This window comes from Sarcophilus harrisii, chromosome 1 (genome assembly GCF_902635505.1).
Source record: "Sarcophilus harrisii chromosome 1, mSarHar1.11, whole genome shotgun sequence".
NCBI lineage: Eukaryota > Metazoa > Chordata > Mammalia > Dasyuromorphia > Dasyuridae > Sarcophilus > Sarcophilus harrisii.
The window spans coordinates 264,632,425-264,654,899 of NC_045426.1; the positions used below are offsets into that span (position 1 = coordinate 264,632,425).

General features: G+C 35.3%; 1 protein-coding gene across 2 annotated transcripts in view; it reads left to right on the forward strand.

Annotated features, from left to right (window-relative positions):
- Nucleotides 1–22,475, forward strand: part of PRKAR1B (protein kinase cAMP-dependent type I regulatory subunit beta) — a 245,085-nt gene that overhangs the window by 135,515 nt on the left and 87,095 nt on the right. For both annotated transcript variants that reach the window (XM_003761498.4, XM_012542802.3), the window contains 2 exons: nt 5,618–5,679; nt 6,405–6,451. In XM_003761498.4, coding sequence (XP_003761546.1) covers nt 5,618–5,679; nt 6,405–6,451 — 109 coding nt within the window. The remainder of the gene's footprint in view (nt 1–5,617; nt 5,680–6,404; nt 6,452–22,475) is intronic.

A 22,475-nucleotide genomic window follows, 5' to 3' on the forward strand; every position in this document is an offset into this window, starting at 1 on the left:
ACAAACACACACACACACAGACAAACAGAAAGACCTGCCTATTGCCATTAGGCTAGAAAGTATGAGAAATGGGATTTAAACCTTCATCCTTTTCTTCTGAGGATATCATAGCAGATAATCAACAATTACTTTTGTACAACTACATAACAGGCTCTGGGAATGTAGAAACAAATACAGAACAATCTGTAGGCTTGAGGAATTTACATTCTATTAGTGAAGACAAGATGTACATATATGAGAATTTATATAGAATAAACACAAGACAAATGGGAGGTAGTTTAGGGAAGGAGGACACTAGAGCTATTCAAACAGGGAAAAGACAAAAAAGTATAGAATAATTCATTGACCTCCACAAGAGACTGGTTTTGTGGTATCCAGAACAAATTAATTTCTTTAGTGTACAAGGCATTATTTAAAAAAAAAAAAAAAAAATTGTTGCTGAATAGTACCAAGAGGCCTGAAGATAACTAATATTTGTTTACAACATCTGAGAAAAGAGAATTGATGATGAAGGATGCTGTCCATCTCCCAACAGAGAGGCAATAGACTAAATATGTTGAATGAAACACACATTTTCGGACATGACCAATATGGCAATGTATTTTACTTGAGTATTTGTTAAAATCTGGATTTTTTGTTTCTATTTTTTCAGTGTGTGGCTGTGTGGGGGAGTGGGATTTAGAAAAAATAAATTCTTAATAGTAAATATTAAAAAAAAACAAATCAAATATATCTGAGGAGGAAAATCTACTATTCATAATTTATGGGAGTGTGATTAATACTTGTTTAGAACTATTTAGTTTGCTTTTCTGTGACTGAGTTCAGTCTATGTATTATTTGTATTTGAAGGACAAAAAACATGATTTGTTGCCTACCTTCAAAGGGTTTATTCTCTGGTTGGGGAGATCAGACATGCATACAGACCAATTAGAGAAGAATTCAAGTTAATATTTAATAAAGTGCTTGGTAGAGTTGGATAGAGTCAAATGTCAAATATATGGTAGAGATAATAAGAGGGTTGGGAGACAATTATTTGAGAGTTTTTAAAGACATGTGCTACTGATTGCATTAAAATCCCCAAGAGATTATTGCTAGATCCAACTTGAAAAATGTTTTTATTCCTGCAGGTCAATTTATTGTACATGCCAGCATTAGAAAAGACAGAAAGGACCAGTGCCTTTTAATGCCATTAAATTCCTGAGAAATAGGAAGGGATTGGGTTTTGTTTAAAAGGATGTGGAAAGTGGAAAAATAGTTATTCAGCTGAAGAAAAAATCAGGAGAGTTGGCTGATAGAACATGTTTTAATTTACTTTTGATGGGCTAGAACTCTAAATTCTTGCTGGCTTATTTCTTTCACAGTTACTAGTTGTGGGGGCATCTGGTGCATTATAGTTTCATCTCTGGGAAAAATGGGTCTAACAGGCGTTTCCTTTAAATGAGGCTGTCAAAGGGCATTACCTGTGTTAAAAGAAAAGGCTTTTGTCATTTATGGTACAAGCTGTAATTTCTCTGCTGTTCATTCACTCTCTGTTTTAGGCTGTGTCTGTGTAGGCAGAGTGAATTAGGAAGAAGAAAAATCCTTGAGATAATTCAATCAGGAAAGGAAGCCAAATTGAGTCATTAAGAAACTTCTAGAGGACAAGAGTGCTGTGCCTTTTTAACTTACTTTATAGAGTGCTTGGCATAGTATGGAGCCAGATCAAGAGTTATAATTTTTTTTTAAACTCTGTATTAGATTGAAAAATGTGGAGGGAGCTCAGTCTTTCAAAAGAAGGAGTCCACTTACTTAATTTTATCTTTGAAGAGAGTATGAAAGCATGGCGGGGCAGCTCTTAGGTCAGAGGATTTCTAACATGGGTCCATGGACCCCTTGGGATCCTGTGATTATGTTTCAGGGGACCTGTAAACGTGGATGAGAAAAAAAAATTTACATCTTAATTTTTCATATTGTCCCCCCTATTAAAATAGGAACTCTTTGAAGCTGGGACTGCTTCTTTCCTTTCTCTCTCTAGCACCTTAGCTCAGTGCCTCATATGTAGCAGTCATTATATGCTTCCTGACTGATTGATTGATTCTAGCTGAAATTAACATATCCTTTGATCATGAATTAAAAAAAAAAAAAAAAACTATTCTGAGAAAGGTTCCATAGGTCTATTATATTGCTAGATGGATCCATGACACATACAAAAAGTTAAGAACATTGTCTTAGCTGATATACAAATCCAAGTTGTCCAACCCAAATTCAGGGGAGAGTAGGGAAAAACTGGAGGGAGGGAGGAGTTAAAATATAATTTATTTCCTTGGGGGAGGGGAATGAAGGGGAACGACATCATTATGTTTTTATATCAACTTTTTTGATATATTCCTCATTCCACCTTACAATAATGAAAAAAATTAGGCAAAAACAACTAATACAATGGTGACATGTGCAACATTCTGTCCCCATTAGCCTTTGCTTCTCTGGTGCATTTTCTTACCTGTTTTTTGGGACTAAGAATGGTCTTCACTATTATTCAGAGATATATTTCTTTTAATATTATGATGGTTGTAAATATTATTCTCCTGGATCCATTTAATTCTCTCTTTATCAGTTTTAATTTTCTAATATTTCTTCAAATTCCTCATATTTGGCAAGTCATACTACATAATGATAGTAATATTGTTGTTTATTAGTAATTTTTATTAATGTATATAATATAACAATAATACATTATGCTGGAGGCAATTCAAGAGATCTGATTATTACATTTTCAGTGTGACTATTTTGAAAGTTGGAAAATTCTATAAATTAGGGCTCAATTTATTCTTTTGTTAAGTCTAGACTTAAGAAAGTGGAGAAAATGTTGTTCAAGGTAGAGTAAGCTTAAAAGTGTGTCATACCTACCTTTCTCCCTCCTCTCCAACTGGTTGTTAAACATTTACCAGTGTATTTCAATTACATTCACCAAAACTTTTATTTAAATAAGATTATGTGTCTTTTATAAACAGTTTCATTAAAAAAAATAATGCAAAATTGTAAGTAACTTATTTAAGGAACCACAATACAAATATTTTCTATAAATTTTTAGCCAGCAAACATACTTTTCATTTTGTTATTATATTATTATATTTTTTTCCCAATAGTATTTTATTTTTCCAAGTACATATGAAGAGGGAGCAGATAGATATTGTAATGGATAGAGCACAAACCCTGAAGTCAGGAGGACCTGAGTTCAAATCCAGTTTCATACATTTAATGCTATGTATCCTGGGCAAGTCATTTAACCCTTATTGCCTCACCAAAATAAAATAAAGTAAAATAAAATAAACTCAAATATATATAAAGATAAGTTTCAACATTCATTTTTGTAAGACTTTGTGTCCTAAATTTTTCTCCCTTCCTTCCTTACCTCCCCCCACCAAGACAGCAAACAATTTGATAGAAATTAAGTATTATTATAGTATTATAACAATAAATATTATTTTATTATTAAAATTATAAGGTCATTGAATATTAGAGATGGGGATGACAATAAAGGTTGCATGTTTGAAAGAAGAAACAGAAGCCCACAGAGTGATTTACTCAGGGTCATACAGCTTAAAAGCATCTGGGTCATGACCAAAACCCAAAGGAAAAGAGAGAAATGAATATTATAGATTGTGAACAGGATAGTGAAAAAAGCAAAACATTTGATCATAGAAAGCAAAATCAAAAAGAGTTCACTGTGTAAAAAATTGTACTGTGACGTTTCTTGGTTCTAACTTCTCTGCGTCAGTTGGCATCTCAGGTCAATTAATGTAGTTTGTTCTCTTGAAGAGTCTCAGCTTTTAACTGGTGAATGCATGTTTCGAAGAATTATTTTTTTAAACCAGTTAGGACAGGAAATAAGCTAACCTTAGAGTTTTATAGCATGTACTTCCCACCTAAGGATTTTAACAGCTATCAAAAGCTCAGTGGTCTTTGCAATGATTTAGTGACTCTCCTTTTGCATGACTCATGTAGTCATACAAAAACAACAGTCCTTATCCTTTTAAAGGCTTTGCTTATTTCCATATATTTGTAAAGGAAAGGAATTTGCGACCCATTCTGTTTCTATAAACCTAGCAAGATGTGACAAGTAGCCATGTGACCTTTTCTATGCTCCTCTTGGTATACTCCATTTCCCTTCTTCCTGCCTTTGCATTGGTTATCCTCTATACCTGGAATGTGCTCCTCCTTCAACTCAGTCTCCTAGAATCCCTGTCTTTCTTCAGGATGCTTTTCAAGCATCACTTTCTATATGCAATCTTTCCTATTCCTCTCAATTGTTACTATCTTCTATAATCCAACTACCTTATATTTTACTTTGTTTTTATTTTCTTTATATTTGTTCTATGTCTATGGACACATGTCCTTGTTTTCTCCTCCCTCCTAAAGAATGTAAGGTCCTTTTATTGAGAATAGTAATTATTTCATTTATTGTATTTTTGCCCTCAGCTTTTAGCACAGTGACACACAATAGTAGCTTAATAAGTGCTTGTTGGGTCTTAGATAATCTTCAAGATTCCTTAAATCTCATATCCTATAGTTGTTTATCTTATATAATAGTGGAATAGAAACCACTCAACCTCCCCTTCCTCCCAAAAAAATGTTTCTTGGTGATTTTTGTTTGTAACAACATAGTCATTTCCATAGAATCCTACCTTAGAACAGAGAAATGTAGTTAAGTAAAAAACACATTCAACAAAACTATTTTGTCTTATAGCACATGCAACATTTCTTTTTTCATTATCTCTGCTGAATTGGACTAGGGTGGGCAGAGGTAAGGTGTTTTTCATCAACAGTACTCTGGAACTTAGATTGGTCAGTGCATTTAATTTAAATACTTATGTTTTTCAGTGCTATTTTCCTTGCATTATTGTAATCATTGTGTAACTTGTTTTGGCTCTGCCTCCTTCTCTCTGCATCAATCCTCTCCTTGGTTCTCTGGATTTTTTTTTTTTTTTTCTTATGGAACAGTATTATTTCATTACATTCATATGCTATGATTTGATCAGTCATTCCCTAATCAATGGGCATCTGTGACTCCTTAGGAGATGTATATTTATTCATCTAATTTCATAGCTCAACAAACATCTCCCTACCAACTTTGATTCTACTTTTGCCAACTCATTGTTGAACGAATTTAGAGCCTGTGCAATTCAATTTGTGTCCAGTTTGTACAGCCAATTTCACATGTAAATTTAGAAAATACGACATACAGGCTGCTTAATTTGCACAGTGTTTTCATTTCATGTGCCTTGTTCATATTAACTATAGTAAATTGTCAGTGGGTTGAATCAGCATGTTAAGCATTTCATATATTTCAACATTTAATCTCAGCTTCAAGAGTTCTGAATTTAATATATCGTTATTAGGCATATTCAAGTTTGCTCCTACCAGTGTTGGGTTTAAGCTGAATAAATTTTGTTTTGTTTTGTTTTAATTAAAAACCAATTAATAGCCAATTAAATTGGCTATTCACTGCCAATTCATTAATGAATAATGGCCAATAAAACAGTGTATTGACCTTTTACTTTAAAATGTAAAGACGTATAATTTCTAAAGTATGCATGTAACTGCAACTCAAATATATATATATATATATTTTTTTTAGTGACATATTTGATGCCATGTTTCCTGTCACTCATATCGCTGGAGAAACAGTCATACTGCAAGGTAACTTTCCTCCTGTACTTTACCTGAATAAGAGACAATATCTATAGGAATTTTACTACCTAATTCCATTTGAATAGAAATATTAGAAGAAAATCATTTGTGTATTATAGAATTTATCCAATGTAATCTAAGAAGAGTACTCTTAGCAAACTGTTATAATGCTGTTAGTAATTTTCCCTATCCACTAGGAATTCCATATTGATAAGATTCAGAATATTACTTTTAAATGATATGAGAAGCAATTTTAATCATGCAATTTATCTGGGCACAATGATTCATGCTTTTACTTAAAGGTACTAGTAGATGCTGATTCTTGAGTTTTAGTTGAAATTAAAAGTTCTGGGCTTTAGTGAGCTAAGCCAATAGTGCCAATGTGATAAAGTTTATTATGTGAGAGACAAACCACCATAATTCACAAACAGAGCTGGGAAATGCTGTGCTGATCAGTAGTAGGGTTGGCATGTGAATAGCCCCTGAATTTTATGGAGACTCAGTGAAGAGAGAAAAACAAAAAAGGAAAGAGGAAGGGAAGAAAAAGGAGAAAGAGAGGGAAAAAGGAAAGAAGGAATGAGGGAATAAAGAAGAGAAGGAAAGAGGAAAGAAAGGAAAAGTGAGAGAGAAAGAAAAAGAAAATGCTCTTTGACAAGGTGTATATAATTTACATATTTTTAACTTTCTCAGTACTCTATATATTATCTTTAAAATATTTTTTTTTCCTTCTCTAGGAGATGAAGGTGATAATTTCTATGTCATTGATCAAGGAGAAGTTGATGTAAGTATTTTATATTAATCTCAGAAAAATATTAACTTTTTTTGTTTATGCTTTTCAATGACTCTAACTTCACTTATCAAATCTCATTGCTGGCACCAGCTTAGCTCTTAGAAAACTCTGCTTGTGTGGTATAGTTATCATAATTTTATGGGTAAAATTTTTATAGATACGCACTACAGTTTCTATAGAGCTTAAATCATTTAGATTAATATTACTGTTTTCTTTTATCGTTCCTATTTTCAGAAGTCTTGATTAATCTCCCTGGGCCTTGGTTTCTTCAAATTTAAAAATGAAAAAAAAAAATTGGACTAGATGGCCCCTAATGTCTCTCCTAGCTTTTGATCTAGGTCTTATGACCATTGTAATAAAATCTCAAATAAATATGTAATCCCTAATCAGAAAGACCTATTGTTTGCTTTCCCTCCTTCCTATGTGGCAAGATCTTAAGAATAGAAATCTTAATATAAATCAAATTGCCACTAATTGCCTCTGAGAAATCCTCTCCATGATGGTTCCAAACCTTTCTTTCTTCCCTCAAATTTTCAGTGTTTTTTCCCAATCACATCCTTTCTCAGACTCCTAGTTTATTAATAAAATAGAAGCGATCTAGCATAAACTTTTTTGTCCCTTATTTCGTATCTTAAAATCCTCACTCCTTTTCTATCCAACCTCTCCTTCCTTAGGCCTATCTTTGAGGAAGAGATGTCCTTTCTTTCCATGGATATCTTTTCTCTCTGCACTGATAATTCCATCTTCTTTAAGCCTTGCCTCATCAATCATTCTTTTCAATCATTTTCTCCTCTCTTTATCTATTGGCTCTTTCTACAGTGCCTACAAATATACTCAGATTTAACCCTTCCTTAAAAACTTTACTATGACCCTGCCATCCCCTCAAACTATTGTCCTATATCTCTTCTCCCTTTCTCTGCCAGACTCCTGGAAAGATTGTCAACACTGATAGCTTCCACTTTCTTATCACCCACTTATTTCTCAATCATTTGCAATCTGCCTTTTGACCCCACCATTCATCCAAAGCTACTCTTTTCAAGGTTATCAACATTCTCTTAATCGTTAAATCCAGAAATCTTTTCTGAGATTTCATTTTCCTTGATCTGTAGTTTCTAATACTGTTGACCCTTCTTGTTTTGGAATATTCTCTCCTTTCTTACCTTCCATGATGCTTTTCTCTACTGGTTCTCCTATCTATCTGACCTCTCTTTCTCAGTCTTCTTTATCAAATCACCATCCATCTCCTATTCCCTTAAAATGGATTTTTCTCAAGGCTTTTGTCCTGGAAGTTTTTTTTTTTCTTTTTCTTTGCACACCTCTTTGACTCAGCATGCATAAAATGGAACTCACAAGCTCTCTCTTTCTCTATTTCTGTTGAGAGCACCACTCATTACCTTCCCAATTACAGAGTTTCATGATCTGAAACTCATTCTTGGTTCTTTATCTCACAGAATCAACTGCAAATGATTGATTGTCCTCTACAACGTTTCATACTGTCTCCACCTCTCCACTCATGCAAGTGCTGATCTGGGCCCAACCCTCAGCACCTCTTTCCTGTACTACTATAGTAGTTTCCAAAGTAGAGTCCTAGCTTCCAGTCTATTCCCCTTTCAATCCTTCTTCAAGCTGCCAAAATCAACTTTGTAATGCACCTTTCTCAGCATGACACTCCCTTGCTCAACAACCTTTAGTGGTTCCTTATTGCATATAGACAAACTCCTTAGACTGGCATTTAAGTATCTCTACACATCAGTCATCATTACAATTAGTACCAATTTGTATAGTTTTGTACCAATCATCTCTCTTTCTAACCCTATTATTATTTAATATATCATATTAAATATTAATATATATGTAATATATATATTAAATATAATATATTATATTAACCCTATTATTATTTCATAGCATTCCCTTGCATGGACTTTTTGTTCCAACCAAACTACATTACTACTTCTTCGTTGAACCCTATTTTTTCCATTTCTATGAATTTGCACAAGGAATTACTCATGGGATGTATTCCCATCTTGTCTCTACTCTCAGAATTCTTGCCCTCCTTGAAGGTTCAACTCTGGACCCACCTAATCCCCTACTATTCTTACAATTCTTTCTCCTCCATTTTTTTCTTGCATAATAACTATTTGTGTGTATGTTGAATACTTGAGGGAAGAACATTTCACTTTTGCTTTTTTATGCCAAACATCAAGCACGATGACTTTTGTACATTCTAATTTTTATTAAATGCTTCTTGAAATAAATAGAGAACAAAACAAACAAACAAGCTATACTGAGAGGTCAGTTATTCCCCTAATATGTCATTTTCACAATAAATATCCACCTATGATTTTCCTGGCAAATCACAGAAAACTGTCAAAAGAATTTCTTTTTTGTTATAGTATACACTTCTTTCCAGTTTTGCCACAGCTGGTGCCACAAAGCTGGCCGATTCTGTGGTTTGCCTAGGTACTGAACCATTATGCAGTCCCAAATGCTAGAATACAGTTGTCAGACTCGATGGGCTGCATTCCCTCTCTATGAATGGCACTGTAAGACTGCATGTCACCTAGTGAAGTTGTCTCTAGACTATTTAAAGGCTTTTTTCTTCTTACTGAACCTCAGGCAGCAGTTTGCAGCTATTTTAGTGAAAGTTATTACATTAAAAAAAATCCCAACTTTTTTAGAAGTTTGTTCATGTCAAATTGACCGTCTAATTGTAGTCTTTCTGAGAACTGAAAAAACCTTACTTATACTCTGTCTCTGGAAGTGTACTACTTACACAGGAAATCCTTCTGACTCATTGTTCCTATCTTGCTGGCAAAATGTCCTTGTTAAGTCCACTACACAAAAAGATTGTTGCATCAGAAAATTAAAAGGTAAAGCTCTTTCCCTCCTTTTATTGAGCATTTCCATTTAAGAAAGCATCAGTTTATTAGCTTTGAGATTTCTGATGCAGGTTTTTTTATACTAAAAATCTGAAAAAATGTCAGCACTGGGTTTTGGATCTGTCTTAGCAAGAAACTGAGGCATGAAAAAACTTGCTCATTGAGTATAACCACAAAGGAAGTCTGTGGTAGAGCTAGGATTAGAAGGCATCCTGATTTCTTGTCCTATGCTCAAACCATTTGACCACTTATTCATCTCCTGCTGGTAAGGCATTTTTTTTTTTTTTTGAAAAAACAAGATAAATAGAATGACCAGTGGAAAGTACAGACATGGACAAGTACAAATATTAAGCTGGTTATTTGATTCATGAGAATGGGAACAATCTTCTCCCTCAAGGTTTAAGAATGGGACCTTCTTATGGGACTTGATGTTGTAGAAGATACAGAAGTAAAAAAAATAGTTCATCTTCTTTAAAGTTCATTTCCTTAAAGATTTTTTCCCTTAAGAATCTTAAAATTTATTTGGAAAGAATATGTGTATGAAATGATGGAAGAACTAAAGGCAGAATTTTGTTGAATGATGAATTGTGAGTAAGTTGCAAAATGATATAGGAATTTCAGAGGAAGGTGATCAGGGAGGGCAGCCACCATTAGAAAGGATTTCATGGAGGAAATGATTTCCAAGTCATGAACTTCTGCTTTCTCATGATTCAGTTGCTAGTGGGGATAGCAGAAAGAACACTGAACCTGGGTAGAGAAATTTGGATTCAAATTCTTTGATTTCTTAGCAAGTCATTAAAAGGGATGCTTTGGGAGAATTTAGAAAGGGAAGCTGAGGCAGCATGATGTGGTTAAAAAGTTGACCTTAGGTTCAGGAGGATCTGGATTGAAATCCTCCCTCCCTCATATGTACACTGATTCTGAACAAGTCGTTTTTAATCTCTTAATTCCCCAGGCAATTCTTTAATACTTATATCATCCAGAGAAGATATTACTCAGCATTGGTAAAAATTTTTTCACTGGAAGTTGCCTACCACAGTCAAATAAGAAGTAGTCAGCCCACAGTCAATAAATATTTAAGTGCTTACTATGTGCCCAGTGCTGTACTAAGCTTTGGTAAAAAAAAAGAAAGGCAAAAAAGGGGGGGGGGGGGCGGGGAAAAGTCCTGACTCTCAAGGATATCACATTCTTATTTGCTTATTTATTTATTTTTCTCAATAGTATTTTCCCCCCAAATACATATAGAATGATTTTCAACAATCATTTCTGTAAGATTTTGTCTTCCAAATTTTTCTCCTCTCCTCCCCCTCTACTCTCCATGAGAGCAAGCAATCTGATATAGGCTAACATATCCAAGAATCTTGCATTCTAATGGGATCAATAGCATATAAACAAGATATAAATAGGTTAAGCTGGAGATAACTCTTGCAATCTGTATGCACAAAATGGAGAAATGTGGGCTAGACTATAGCAAGGACCTGAGGCAGACCAGGTGAGATGTACAGCTAGTAAGTAACTTGAGTCTTCTTGACCCCAGGTTCAATGCCCCGTGCCACCCCAATGCCATTTCCCTGTCATGAGGTAGGGTGAGGTGATGGTGGTGGGGTCTTCAAGCAAAAGCTAGATAACCACCTACTGCTAGGAATGTTGCAGAGGACATTATGATTCATGACAGTTTGAACTTAATGCCTCCTAAGATAAGATTCCCTACCAATTTTATCTCTGACCTTTTTTAGCTGTGGGTTAATGGATGAGATCCTGGATCTCTCTGAACTGCAATTGTCTTATTTGTACAATGGGAATAATGCTACTTTTAATGAGTTGCTTTGCAAAATCTATTGTTATTTATTCTAGCTCAATCCTATCCAATTCAATCTGTTTGGAGAAAGTTTGACTCAGAGGAATGACATGAGTCACTCGCAGATTATTCATATTAACAAAAGGAGGTTTACTTAGCCATAGTATATTAACCATAAGGATATTCAAAAAGCATATACCAGAACTTAACTGAGGGTTGATAAGTTTCTCTCATCCCAAAACTCATCTCCCTATGGAAATATGTCTAGTCAATAGAATTTGATGTGGCCTGGCTTTGGGACAAATGTCATTTGGGGAGACCTTTTTATGACCTTAAGTAGTGAGCAAGCCATGTCTATTTGACCTGAGGCTACAGGGAAGTTGTATTAATGAACTTAGCTTGAATCTTGGGTCAGTCAAGTCCCAAGGACAGCTCTGTGACTTTATAGAGAAAAATTAAGACTAATCTATGTGTGGGCAAAAAGGGGGAGGGAGGATATGATTTAGATAAATAGTGATCCTATCATATAAACCATTTAAGTCCCTGCTATATGTGTAAGATACTCAAAAAGCTCATATTATCAACACCAATAATTGGAGCCCTTCCTTGATAAATGAGTTCATACTCTTCCCTTTAGAAAGATTCTAGAATAAATCTGATGGGTCCTATATTCTTTCCCTAAAGATATCTTCCTCTCTACATTTTTTCTATTAAAAAAATGAAATGATTAGTTTCCTATTTTTGTACTACAGAGTTATAATTACTACTACTACTACTATTATTACAACCACAACTACATATGTACTTCATCCAAGTGGGCATTCCCTCCACCAGTGCAACTCTCAGATCCTACAACATCTCATTAAATGACTATGAGTTGTTAAGAATTCTATTATGCAATATCCATCTTTTTGGTGATAGGTATTTCTGCAATTAGCTGGACTCCTCTTTGGAAGAAAGACTTTAGAAAGATTTTCAAGTGTGGTGTAAGTGCCAGAGCTTGTTTCCTCTGATAAGCTTTAAGGATCCTAAGTTATCTTTACCCTTTGAAGAAACATCTAAATAGGACTTTTTGGAGGATTCTTAAACACTTTGGCTCTTAAAATTTTTCTCCACTAAAAGAATGAAACATTTAAAAAGTTCTTAGAAAAGGATCATCCTTGTTCCCAATCCAGGAATTTTTTAAATCAGTTGATCTCCCCACAAATCTCTTCACCCTTAATCTCTCAACTCCAATGTACCCGCTTATATTTCCTATCTTGTTAAAGAGAAAATAATGAATCATTATGGTTACTGGCCGTAATACTTGGTTACTGACTTGGGAGGCAGGATTTCTACAAGGTTATTTTAATTTCACCTCCCACACAAGAACGTTTTTGCTTCCTCCCAGTTAGTGTTCCTTTTAAAACTATTCTATATATATTTTTTAAGTTGATTTCTCTGCCTACACATTCTTTGGAATGTGAGCTCCCTGTGGGCAGGGCTGTGTTTTATTTTTGTATTTCTATCCTCATTGTTGTTGTTCAGTCATTTTCCAGTCATGTCTGACTCTGTAACTCTATTTGGAGTTTCCTTGGCAAAGGTACTAGAGTGTTTTGCCATTTCTTTCCTCTAGCTGATTTTACAAATAAGGAAACTGAGTCAAATAGAGTAAAATGACTTGCCCAAGGTCATGCAGCTAATATGTGTTGACTTGAAGTAAGGAAGATGAGTATCCTGACTCTAGATCAAGCATTCTATCCACTGTCCTACATAGTTACCCTTTAGTAGGCATATAATGCCCATGGTAATCAATTAATGCTTGCTGATTTGCATCCTACAGCATTAAGGTTATTTTGAATCTCATCTGAATAGAAATTAACCTAGATGGTTTCTAGTCCAGGGAAACACACTATTTTGGGAATATGCTTGACCATTCAGAGATATCTCCCAAGTTTTTTTCAAGTAGGAGAGTTGCAAGTAATGTTTTTGCTTTGTTTTGTCTTTGTTTTTCTTTTTTGAAAAAAATCGGCACCTAGGGCTAGTTTGACCACTTCTAATCCTCCCTGATGTTGGGGAAGATGCCCAAGTCATGAAAATGGTTTCACAGCCCCTTCTTTCAGCTAACTACCTATTCTTGGGTTCCCCTTTTCTTGCATAAATGTGTTACAGCTGGCTTGTCTCCAAGAGTGGGGACATGTGGAGGCAATTTCATGAAGGGAAAAAATTAGGTCACTTTCCAGTAACTGGAGTTCTCCAAATATATTGTCTTGGCAGATTCAATCATCCTCCCTCCATCCCTATACTAAGTTGCTTTTGTACCTGTCTACCCATAATAGTTTGGTTAACTTCAAAGAAGTTCCGTCCTTGCATTACTTACTGATCATTAACTTTCCAGCATCATCAATGGGAGCAGAAGGGGAGGAGACAGGAAGGGAATGGAACCTATCCTGTATGCCAGTAGTGTATTCTGATCTCCAGGCTAGAGGACCATTATGCATCCAAAGGGGACAATCCCATGTCTATGGGAAGTCTGGCAACCTGAGCCATTTTGGAGTTCCAGAATGAATGCATTAACTTTTCTGGCTTCCATCAATCTAATCACATTTTCCAGCTAGCTATGTGATGTACTGAATGTAGGGTAGGGCTCTGGGTGTGGCCCTCTGAAGGAACCATATTTAGAGGCTTCTTACTGATGTGGGATGAACTTAATTTTCAATATATAAATAGGAAGGTATGTGTAAATGAGTAAGTTATAAAGTAAGAGTGCGGGCAAATGCCACATTGAAGGAATCAAAAGGTTCTTTGGATACTCAATATGGAACTTGGGATGAAATAAATGGGATCCTGGGTAGTCTATTTGAGTTATGAGGATATATATTATAATAATTACTGTTATTACTGCTCATAGACATGAAATTGCCTGAGCAGGATTATCTAACCTCCACATTTCACCTCCTGGGTCTTACATAGTTTCTTTTGTTTATTTCTTTCTGTAAATTTACTTTTTCTTTTCAGTGTCTGCAGTAAAATAAAATAACCCCTAAACACGTAACCCAGATTGATGGGAACAGCTAGCCAGCAGCATTTCCAGTAGAGGCTTTCATATGCAATATGGGAGGTTCCCTAGAATGGCATTTTATGACATTGATGATTCTCATTTTTATTGTGGGTAGTGGGAGGGAAGAAGCTTGGCATCTGCATAATTGCATCTAATAAAAAAGACTTACCTTCCCCTCACTGGTTACCTTTGGGTCTTAAGAAGAATAATGGTCTATTTTCCTTCATGGATGTTGGGGGTGGGGACAGTACCTTTCCTAGCAGGAGAACATTTCTTTCGTAAATGTATCCTCAAAATGGGTCACTAAAAGGGAGGGAGCCCACTTGTGCAAACTCCTAAGCTGACCAGAACCACAGGTGAACTAATGCCAAAAAACCACTAGTTTTAAGTTTAAATTCTGGTTTTTGAGAAAGACATTAGAAATGCCTGCTGAGAAGTGCGTGTTGCCAAGAGCTATAATCCATTTTTCTAAATATAAAGAAATCTTTCTATTTGTTTTATTCATGGAACAGAGCATTCCTCCTTAAAAGGTTGCTCCCATCCACCAATTTTTATGGGTTTAAAAAAAAAATCAGTTTGTTTAGTGCCCTCTTAGAGGTCTAATTCTTTCTTTAATTGTTTTCAGGCCTTTGTTATTTATAAAAATTTTCTGTGGCACCAGCTTTGCCTTGGTGTAAGAAGGCAAAAGATAGAGTGAGATGTCCTAAAAGTAAAGATCCTAGAAACAGGAAAAATTCATCAATTCAAAGCTTCAGAACAAGCCAAGGACCTTAGAGGCCATCTAGTGTAGTGATATTAAACTCAGTGGCATATTGGCTTAGAAAAAACACAAATTGTTATATTGCTTTAAATTTTTGTTGTTGTTCAACTTTGCCCAATTATATTTTAATCTGGTTCAAATTGCATCAGGGAATTTTGTAACCCTATTGGCCAGAGTTTAATATCTCAATTCTAGTCCAACCTTTTCAATTCATGAAAGAGAAACTGAAATGCAAAGATGTCAAACAATTTAGATAGGGTCAATAGGTAATAAGTGGTAGAAATGCACTTTAAACTCAAGTCCTCTATTTAGGACTCTTCTGAACTTTAATTGCTTTCAGGGTACAAGTTAAAGTCATTGATAGGCATGACAAGGCAAGGAAGATGTTTTTCTCTAGATCCTTTGCTTCAATGTTCTTCTCCTCCCCCTATATCCCAGTTTTCCAGGAAATAACTGGCAAAGAGAATTTCTCTACTTGGTTTTCTATCAATAACAAGATAAACACCTATTCTTCAGTGTGCTTGATGACCTGGCATCTAGTAGTGTAGATCACATAACATAAAGTTAGGTATTTTTATGGATTTATATATTTGTTGATTTATATTAAAATATTAGTCACTCAATCAAGAAGTTGCCAACAATAATATATAAGTATTTTGCTATTGAGCTGTGTCCAACTCTTTGTAATCTCACTTGGGATTTTCTTGGAAGAGATATTGCAATGGTTTGCCATTTCCTTCTGCAGCTCATTTTACAGATAAGGAAACTGAGAAAAACAGGGTGAAGTGACTTGCCCAAGGTCACACAGCTAGTAAGTATCTGATATTGTATTTGAAGTTAGGTTATCCTGATTCCAGACCCAGTGCTCTATCGAGATGTGTGACCCTACAAGTCATTTAACACTTTCTTCCTTGATTTCCTTTTTCTGCAAAATGGTGATAATACTAGCATCTACCTCATAATTTCATTGAGAGGATCACATGAGATAATGTTAAGTGCCTCGTAAACCTTCAAAGTGCTATATAAATATTATTTGCTATTATTAGACACAGCATGTAGTGATTTATTGATTTGAAAATGTTTCTACCTTTGACATATTATATCTTTCAACTGATTATGAAATATTCTGGAAGCGTTTATATATCATGAAGCTCCATACCCAGCATTTTTTCCCCTCAAGGTTTAAAATGATTTAATGATTTTGTCTTTTAGACAAAAAAAATAGACATTTATTTATAATATAAACATTTATCATTTAAAAGTATTAATTTGTAGGATTCTTATTTATTTGTGGCATTTTATTTTTTCAAATACATCCAAAGAGAGTTTTCAACATTCATCTTTGCAAAATCTTGTGGTCCAAATTATTCTCCCTCTTTCTTCCCTGCCCCCTCTGCTAGATAGCAAGTAATTCAATATAGTTAAACATGTGAAATTCTTCTAAACATATTTCCATATTCATCATGCTATGCAAGAAAAATCAGATCAAAAGGGGAAAAAACACAAAAAGAAAAACAAACAAATAAACAACAATAACAGAAAAAATATATTATGCTTTGATCCACATTCAGTCTCCATAGCTCTCTTTTTGTGACTGTAGATCAGTCATTCAGCTTCTCTAAACCTCTATAAAATGGGCATAGTGTAAAATGGGCATAGTAAAACTCGTGCTGCCTCCCTTATAGAAGTGCTGTGAAGAATATATCTTCAGACTTTAAAAATGCTATGAAACTATGAGCTATTCCAAGAGAGCCAATTAAAAAGCACAGTTACCACTATGCTAAGTGCTGGAAGCACAAACACAAATGAAATAAGGTCTATCCTCAAGAAACTTACATTCTATCATGAAAGACAACATATCCATAGGAAGGAAGAAAGGAAGTAAGCTTTTGTTAAAGACCTACTATGTGCCAGGCATTGTGCTTAAGCAAAAATAAGGAGCTGATCTGTGGTGGCAACCTTTTGGACAGAGACGAGATGGATTTGACAGACATTATTTGTTGATTGATTGGATATGTGGGGATTCAAGAGATTCAGGACTGAAGGATAATGCCAGGGTTGTACAACTGGGTGACAAGAAGGTTAGTGGTTATTTTAACAGAAAAAGAAAAATTCAGAAGCAGGGAACATTTTTTGATGGAGAGAGAGGATCTCAATTTTGGACATATTAAATTGGAGGTGCCTAGAGACCTCTAACTTGAAATATTCAATAGGCAGGTGGAGATTTGTGACTGGAGATCCAGAGAGATTAGGGCTGGTTCTATAGATCTGGGAGTCATCTTAATAGAGACAATAATTAAGCCCATTGGGACCTGAGGAGGTCACAAAACCAGTGAGTTTAGAGAACAGAGAATGGAAATGGAGACATCCACAATTAGGGATGTGGTGAAAGTGAACAAAGGAGATTAAGAAAGGTGCCTTCAAACCAGTAAAAGAGAACAATTTTAGGAAAATCCACAGGTGAGAGAGTATGCTAGTGAAGAGGATAATTAGTAGGCAGAAGCTGCAGTGAGTTTGAGCAGTTTGAGTAAGGACTGAGAAAAAGTCATTAGATTTGGCACTGGAGATTTCTGATGGCTTTGGAGAGAACAGCTGCAACTGAGTGATGAGATAAGAAGATAACTATATCAAAAAATAGTTAAAAAGTGAGGGAGAGGTTTGCATGTGGAGAAGAGTAGGCAAAATTTTCTAGGAGTTTAGTTAAGACAGTAAAGAAAGGAGCAGCTAGATGGTCTATTGGATTCAGCGCTGGTCCTGGAATCAGCAGGACCTGAGTTCAAATGTGATCTCAGACACTTCACACTTATTGGCTGTGTGATCCTGGGCAAGTGAGTTCATTTTAATTGCCTTGCTTTAAAAAGAAAAGAAAAGAAATGACAGGTAATGTTTAGTTAGAAGTTTTTCAGACTTGGGGAGTCTTGTGAATGTGTGTAGGAGCAGGGAAGAAGTCAGTAGAGAATTTTTTTTTTTAAAAATTGAGATGTCTTGTGCTGTTAGAAAGCAAAAGAACAGTAGGTCAGTGAATTGTCTTCTAGTGATTTTTATTTGTTCTAGAGAGATCAGAACTTTTTTGAGAGGTAAAAGGGCACAAATCTGTGACTTGATTGCTATAGGAACTTGGAGGTTAAAAAAATGCTCTATTGCTGCAGATTGACTACTATTCTGCATTGAATAGTTTTTGCTTGGGGACTCTCACCATACCCAGCCAGTAGGTCTCAGAGGGATACTTGAACCTATATCTTCCAAGGCTAACTTTCTATTGACTATGTTTAACTAACTGCCTCCTTCAACTGGAACTAAGGAGTTCCTTGGCATATTATTGACTTGCATGTGTCTCAGGTTGTTGCCTGAAATCCCAGGGGGTCAAGTGATTTACTAGATTTATTATTCCACCTTTTCAGTCATGTCCAACTCTTCATGATCCCATTTGGTATTTTCCTAGCCAAAAATACTTAAGTAGTTGTCATTTCCTTCTCCAGATCATTTTACAGATGAGGAAGGGTTAAATGACTTGCTCAGAGCCATACAGAGCTCATACCCTTTTATTGAATTTTGGGTCCTCTGACTCCAGGCCCAGTACTCTATCATAGTGAGCTGCTAAGTGTTAGAGAAAGAATTTGTATTTAGGTCTCCTCCATTTTATGCCCAGCACCCTATCTAGTACACTCCAGTGTCTCTATCACCTTAGCAGGAGGGAAACCAGCATTTGTCACAGAAGATAACAGATTGCTTGAATCTAAAACCAAACCAACTGGAGCAGCTCTAACTATAAAGCTGATGGAACAGTCAGCAGGGATATTACTGTTTACCTTTAAAAAGTGGAACATAATGTACTCTTCTTGAGGCTACTGCAGACTACAGCTCCCATAGCCTGAAAGTAAAATACATTCCATTCCTGGTGAATCTGCTGTGAGAATGAGTTTGGATTTTTCCTTCCTTAAGATCCTGAATAGAAAGGACACTAATTTATTTGTTCTTTTTTCTCCCTCACCATCTTATGGAAGAAAAAAGGTGCACATAGCAATTGACTATGCTTCAGTTATTTTCTTGTCTGTAAATGTGGGATAAAAGAGAAAATTAGGGTATAATTTAATGCAAAACAAAATAAAACAACCTACATTTCCCTGAATTAGCTAGATATTTCCATTACCTAGACAATTGCCTCAGTTTTCCATTTCTTTTTTGGGGGGAGGCAAGGCAATTGGGGTTAAGTGACTTGCTAAAAATCACACAGATATTTAAGTGCCAACTGCCTGAGACTGGATTTTAAGTCAGGTTCTCCTAATTTCAAAGTTGATTTTCTATGCATGTACTACTCAGCTGCCTCTTTCCATTTTTCTTGTTGACAAGAGGCTTTAATGTTGGTCACAGAGGAAATGTAACAAAACAGTTTCTGAAGGTAAAAGTCTTTCCAGAAGTGTCAGGATGTAGTTTGTGCTTTTATCAATCATTTATCTTCCTTATTATCATTTCTATCTATCCTCCTCCCCCCCTTTTCATTCTTAATGCTTTCCCCCACTTCAGGCCCTTTGTTATTTTTCAACTAGACTGTCCCCTTAGCCTACTGATATGCCCACCTTCTTTCCCAAGAATCTCTGTTACTTCTTCCTTTTCTCAATCTATTTTACATATTGGCTACCAGATTATTCAGTAGGTATTGGGGAACCATTGAAGGATTTTGAGCAGGGTCATGTGGTCAGAGCCATGTACTATTTTTATTTTGCTTTCAATTATGTCTGACTCTTCTTAGGAAGATTAAAATCCAAATTTCTTAGTGTGGTATTTAATACTCTCCAGGTTCTTTGTTTTATTGCTTCTCTATACCTTTACCCCAGCTCTTCTTTCAGTCTCCATTGTCCTCCTCATTCTCTGCCTTCTACCTCAAATTGAAATTTCATCCTTCATGGCTTACTTCAAATGGTACCTCTTTTGTGAATTCTTTCTTGACCTTATGCTCCCCAGCTAGAAGTCTTACTTGGATCATTGCTTTGATAGCTTCCTAGGTGGTCTCCCTCTCAAGTCTGTCACCATCTCTAATTCATCTTTCACACACCAGCCAAAAGAATCTCACAAATGTATAGATTTGACTGTCTTATTCAGTTACTTGAGTGGCTGACAGGATAAAATATTAAGTCCTTGGCTTGACTTTTAAAGACCTCTACCATCTAACTGCAGCCTACCTTCCTAATGTTTTTGTTTATTTTTGTTTGTTTTTTTACTTTGTTCAATGAACTATTTTTACTTGAAAATACAAGACCACATTTTATGAAATAAAACACACACAACTTATTACCATAGGAAAGGTAGTTATGTAATAAACACTTTTATTTATAGCAAGAAGAGAGTGATCTATAACTTTTTCAGCCTCAGGGCTTTTGCAGACATATTGTGTCATACTTGAGGTCCTCAGCAGAACCCAAGGAAAAGTAGTTTCTGTTATAGGAGTCATATATATCTTTTTTTTTGTTTGTTTGTTTTTTTTGTTTTTTTTTGCATTTACAAAATTCATCACAGATGTCAGGAAGACCTAGATACAAATTTTGCTTCTGACACATATTGTCTATATGGGCAAGTCACTTAATCCTCAATTTTCCTGGCAATTCTCTAAGACTTATCAATTGCAGAAAAGTCCCATTCTGCTTTGGTGGAGAGAGTTCCTTCATCTAGAAGTTCCTCATACAATGAAATCACAAGTCTAATCCCTGCCTTCAAGTCACAACTGATCCTACCTTTTATATTCCTTTTATTTCTAGCAACTTCCTTCTATTAATTAATTCCTATTTATCTTGTGTATAGCTTATTTTGTATACATTTGTTTGCATGTGGCTTCCCACATTTGATTGTAAGGACAGGAACTGTCTTTTGCCTTTTTTGTATCTTTAACACTTAATATTATGCTTGACATATTTTACTTGCTTAATAGGTGTTTATTGATTGATTATTCCTATCTCTGTTTCCATACTGAAGAATGGCCAGTAGCAAAGTTGCAAAGTTGGAGCAATCTGATCAAATAAATTGCAAACAGTTAGTATAGCAAATACTAGGCAAACTGTTGTTTCTTTCCATTTTGCCTTCTCCCACCTTCATGTGTCTATGAAAGGTATCCCTCATGCCTTAAATACACTCTTTTTCATCTCCATTTACTGAAATCCTTCAAGATCTCAAAATAGTTCAGTTAGCACAGGGGTCCTCAAACTACGCCCGAGAGCCAGATGTGGCAGCTGAGGACGATTATCCCCCTCACCCAGGGCTATGAAGTTTCTTTATTTAAAGGCCCACAGAACAAAGTTTTTGTTTTTACTATAGTCCGACAGTCTGAGGGACAGTGAACTGGCCCCCTATTTAAAAAGTTTGAGGACCTCTGAGTTAGCATCTCAGCCCTGTTTAATTGCCCTGATTTACTTCATCTCTTTTTCAGTTTTCCTAGAGAATTTTATGTGGTTCTCTCCTTTGTTATGTCTATTACATTCTACTTCACATCATATTTCCTTCTCTATATGGTGTATCTTCACCATGCTTAGTTTACAAGCTCTTTGAAAGAAGGGATTGTGTTTAAAAAAAAAAAACAAAAAAACAAAAAAACCAAACCCACCAATTTTGACTCGTAAGCACTTAATTATATTTATACTTATAAATATAATATATTTAGCAGGAGTTTAATAAGTACTTGTTAAATTAAAGTCTTCTCTCTTTCCTCTGATCTCTAAAAGTTCTTTGTCCTCCTTAACACGTGATACAATACATTGCAGTAATAACAGCTCATATTTATATAGTACTTTAGGTTTGGTAAAAGGCTTTTTTCACAACAATCCTGAGGGGCATTGATCATTATCCTCATTTGTAGATGAGGAAATTGAGATGAATCATTATTATCTTAATATTTGAAGGACATTGAAACACAACCAAGAGCTCCCTTCCTTGACTCCATGTTTAGAATTGTATCAATGATGTCAAACTGAGCTCAATAAAATCATTTTCTCACCCCAAGGAAACTTGGAAGCAGCAAATAGGTGGCCATAGGTATTGGAGTAAGAAAGATCTGAGATCAAATTCATCCTCAGACTACTTACTACCTGTGTGATTCTGCTGTACTTTCTCATCTAAAATTAAAAAAAGAGAATTATAATAACTTTCACCTCCCCAAGTTGTTATAAGAATAAAATGAAGTAATATAGGACTTTGTAAATCTTAAAGCACTGTGTAAATGCTTTCAGATATTTGTTTCCAACTCTTTGTGATCCCATTTGGGATTTTTCTTGGCAAAAGTATTGGAGTGGCTTGCTATTTCCTTATCCAGCTCAATTTACAGGTGAGAAAACAGGCATACGGATCTCCAGGATCACAACAGCTAGTAAGTGTCTGAGGCCAGATAAGGCTTCCTGACTCCTGGAAAATCTTTCTGTCTATTCACTTTGCCATCTAGCTAGCTATTATTGTTATTGTTACAGGTTAATACACAAGTCAAGACATAAAATTATGTCATTAGAAGGTGATGTCTTTGTCTATATTAAAGATTTAGATATATTTGTTGACTA